The sequence below is a fragment of the Charadrius vociferus genome, unplaced genomic scaffold, assembly GCF_000708025.1.
Source record: "Charadrius vociferus isolate BGI_N301 unplaced genomic scaffold, ASM70802v2 scaffold2415, whole genome shotgun sequence".
NCBI classification, from domain to species: Eukaryota; Metazoa; Chordata; class Aves; order Charadriiformes; family Charadriidae; genus Charadrius; species Charadrius vociferus.
Window position 1 is genome coordinate 4,472 of NW_009648432.1, and position 2,001 is coordinate 6,472.

General features: G+C 56.2%; 1 protein-coding gene across 1 annotated transcript in view; it reads left to right on the top strand.

Annotated features, from left to right (window-relative positions):
• The window catches only part of RECQL4 (RecQ protein-like 4), a gene marked incomplete at both ends in the record, with an annotated part of 14,336 nt that overhangs the window by 2,853 nt on the left and 9,482 nt on the right, over nucleotides 1-2,001 (top strand). Inside the window, 4 exon segments of the mRNA XM_009885384.1 lie at nucleotides 8-239; nucleotides 813-912; nucleotides 1,438-1,590; nucleotides 1,854-1,961. Of these exon segments, the coding sequence (XP_009883686.1) occupies nucleotides 8-239; nucleotides 813-912; nucleotides 1,438-1,590; nucleotides 1,854-1,961 (593 nt within the window).

A 2,001-nucleotide genomic window follows, 5' to 3' on the forward strand; every position in this document is an offset into this window, starting at 1 on the left:
GGGGGAGACGTCACGGCAGCTCCCGCGCAGCACCGGCGGTGCCACCGAGGCTCGGCCGAGGGAGCGTTTGGCACCGCCGGCGGGCTGAAGCAGAGCAAAGAGGAAGAGGAGGAGGAGGAAGAGCACGTGGCAGCCCAAAAGGAGAGCGGGAAAGTGTCGGATCCCTCAGAAAACCTCCTGGGGGAGTTTGAGGAGGAGGAGGAGAAGCCCAAACCCACCCGCAGAGCTGTCGCGGCAAGGTAGGTCCCGGCGATGCCGGTGGTGTTGCCGGGCTCTCTGCCGCAGGTTCGCCTGCCTCGGTGTAGCTCCAAACTCGCTTCAAACTCTGCTGGGGAGGTTGCCGGAACCCTTCGGCTCCGGTTCCCCACCAGCTTTTCCTCTTGGAAACGAACGCGGCGATTAAGCCAAATCAAACGCGGGCTGCGGCGATGCCTCGTGGCGCTCAAAAACCGCCAAAACGTGGTTGGAAAAGGACGCGGAGTGAGCCAAGGAGGTTTTTTGCTAGATTTTTTTATAAATAACGAGCCGCTCTTTCACCAGTTCTTCCTCCTTTGCATTAAGTCCGGAATTTTAGCGGGAAGGAATAAGTTTTGAGGTTTTCTAAGCCTGATTTTTCTTACTTTGTTATGCCTTTCGCCTCCCCCCGAGCGTCCGCCATCGCCTTCGGTCCCATCTAAGGGACAAAAGATTGAGAGATTGTTTCCCTCAAAGCCGTTTTTGCGGGGAGGTGGATGGGGACTCGATCGCCCCCCCAAAAACGCGGGCGAGGGTGGGGGGGTGCTTCCAGCCCACCTCTCTCTCTCTCTCCGCAGAGCACCTCCGCAGAGAGACGGCAATTTCGTCAGGCTTAACCTGAAGAAGAGATCTCACGTCCGAGGTTACGCCCTGCGGGGAAATCGCCTTCGCAAGCAGGTAACGTCCTGCCCGGCGGCTGCTTCGGCGTCGCCGGCTTCATCTGCTCACCCGCTCGCACCGCTGAACCCTTTTCTAATCAAATTTACATTCATCCGGTCCGGGATGAATTTTAAAACTCTTCCAGCTCTCGCTCGTCTTCACGTTGTTCTTTGAATTTCTGTGTTTTACCTCTTAGTTGATTGATCTTTATTTTTGAGTCGCCCCCAGCTCCGTCGCGGCGCAGGCAGGAGGCACGGCTCGGCTCCCTGCTGCCGCCTGACTTCTCAGCTTCAGCCCCACCGCAAAAAAAAAGAAAAATTATTTTTTAATATCTTCCCCGTTAATTAAGGTGAAATCCTTTGGGATCGTCTCTAGGGGAGGCGAGCATCAGCTGGAAGAAAACTACCTTTATTTTTAAAGCTCGGCGTGTTTCTGCAGCGCTTTGGCAAAAAGCTCGGTGCCGGGATGAAATAAAACATAAAAAAATATACTTTTATTACGAGTAAAAGTATAAAAATAACTGGGGACGCTTCTGCTTCGCAGGTGTGGAAGCAGAAGTGGCAGAAGAAAGCGGAGTTGTTCGGAGGAGGCGGTGGCGGCGGATCCGTCGACCGAAGCTCGGATGTTTGCTTCAGGTGTGGCGGGACGGGGCACTGGGCATCGGCGTGCCGGGACCGAGGTAAGGCTCCGAGAGATGCGTTTCGGGGTTTATTTGGCAAAGCCGTGAGTCGGATTCGGTTCTGGTTGTGCCGGAACGGAGGTTTGGAAGGACGGGGAATATCAGTTGGTTTTCCCCACCTCCCCGTGGCTTCTCTCCGCTGTTGGTTTAAGGATTTTCAGGGATAATAACTTGTGGGAAGAGGGTGAAAAGATGAGGGGGGGCAGATTTAAGTAGAGAAGGGACGTGCTTCTCGCCTGCAGGGACGGCTGCCGGCCCTCCGCCTTCGCCGCCGCCGGAGGAGAAGGGCTTTTCCGAGGAAGAGGAGGAGGTTCCTCTGCCCACGCTGGAAGAAGTGGCGCTCAGGACCAACAGCGTCTGCCCACGGCTCTCCGGTGAGGTCCCCGTGGCTTTCCTCGCTCTCCGCTGACACGCTGTGGCTGGCTCCG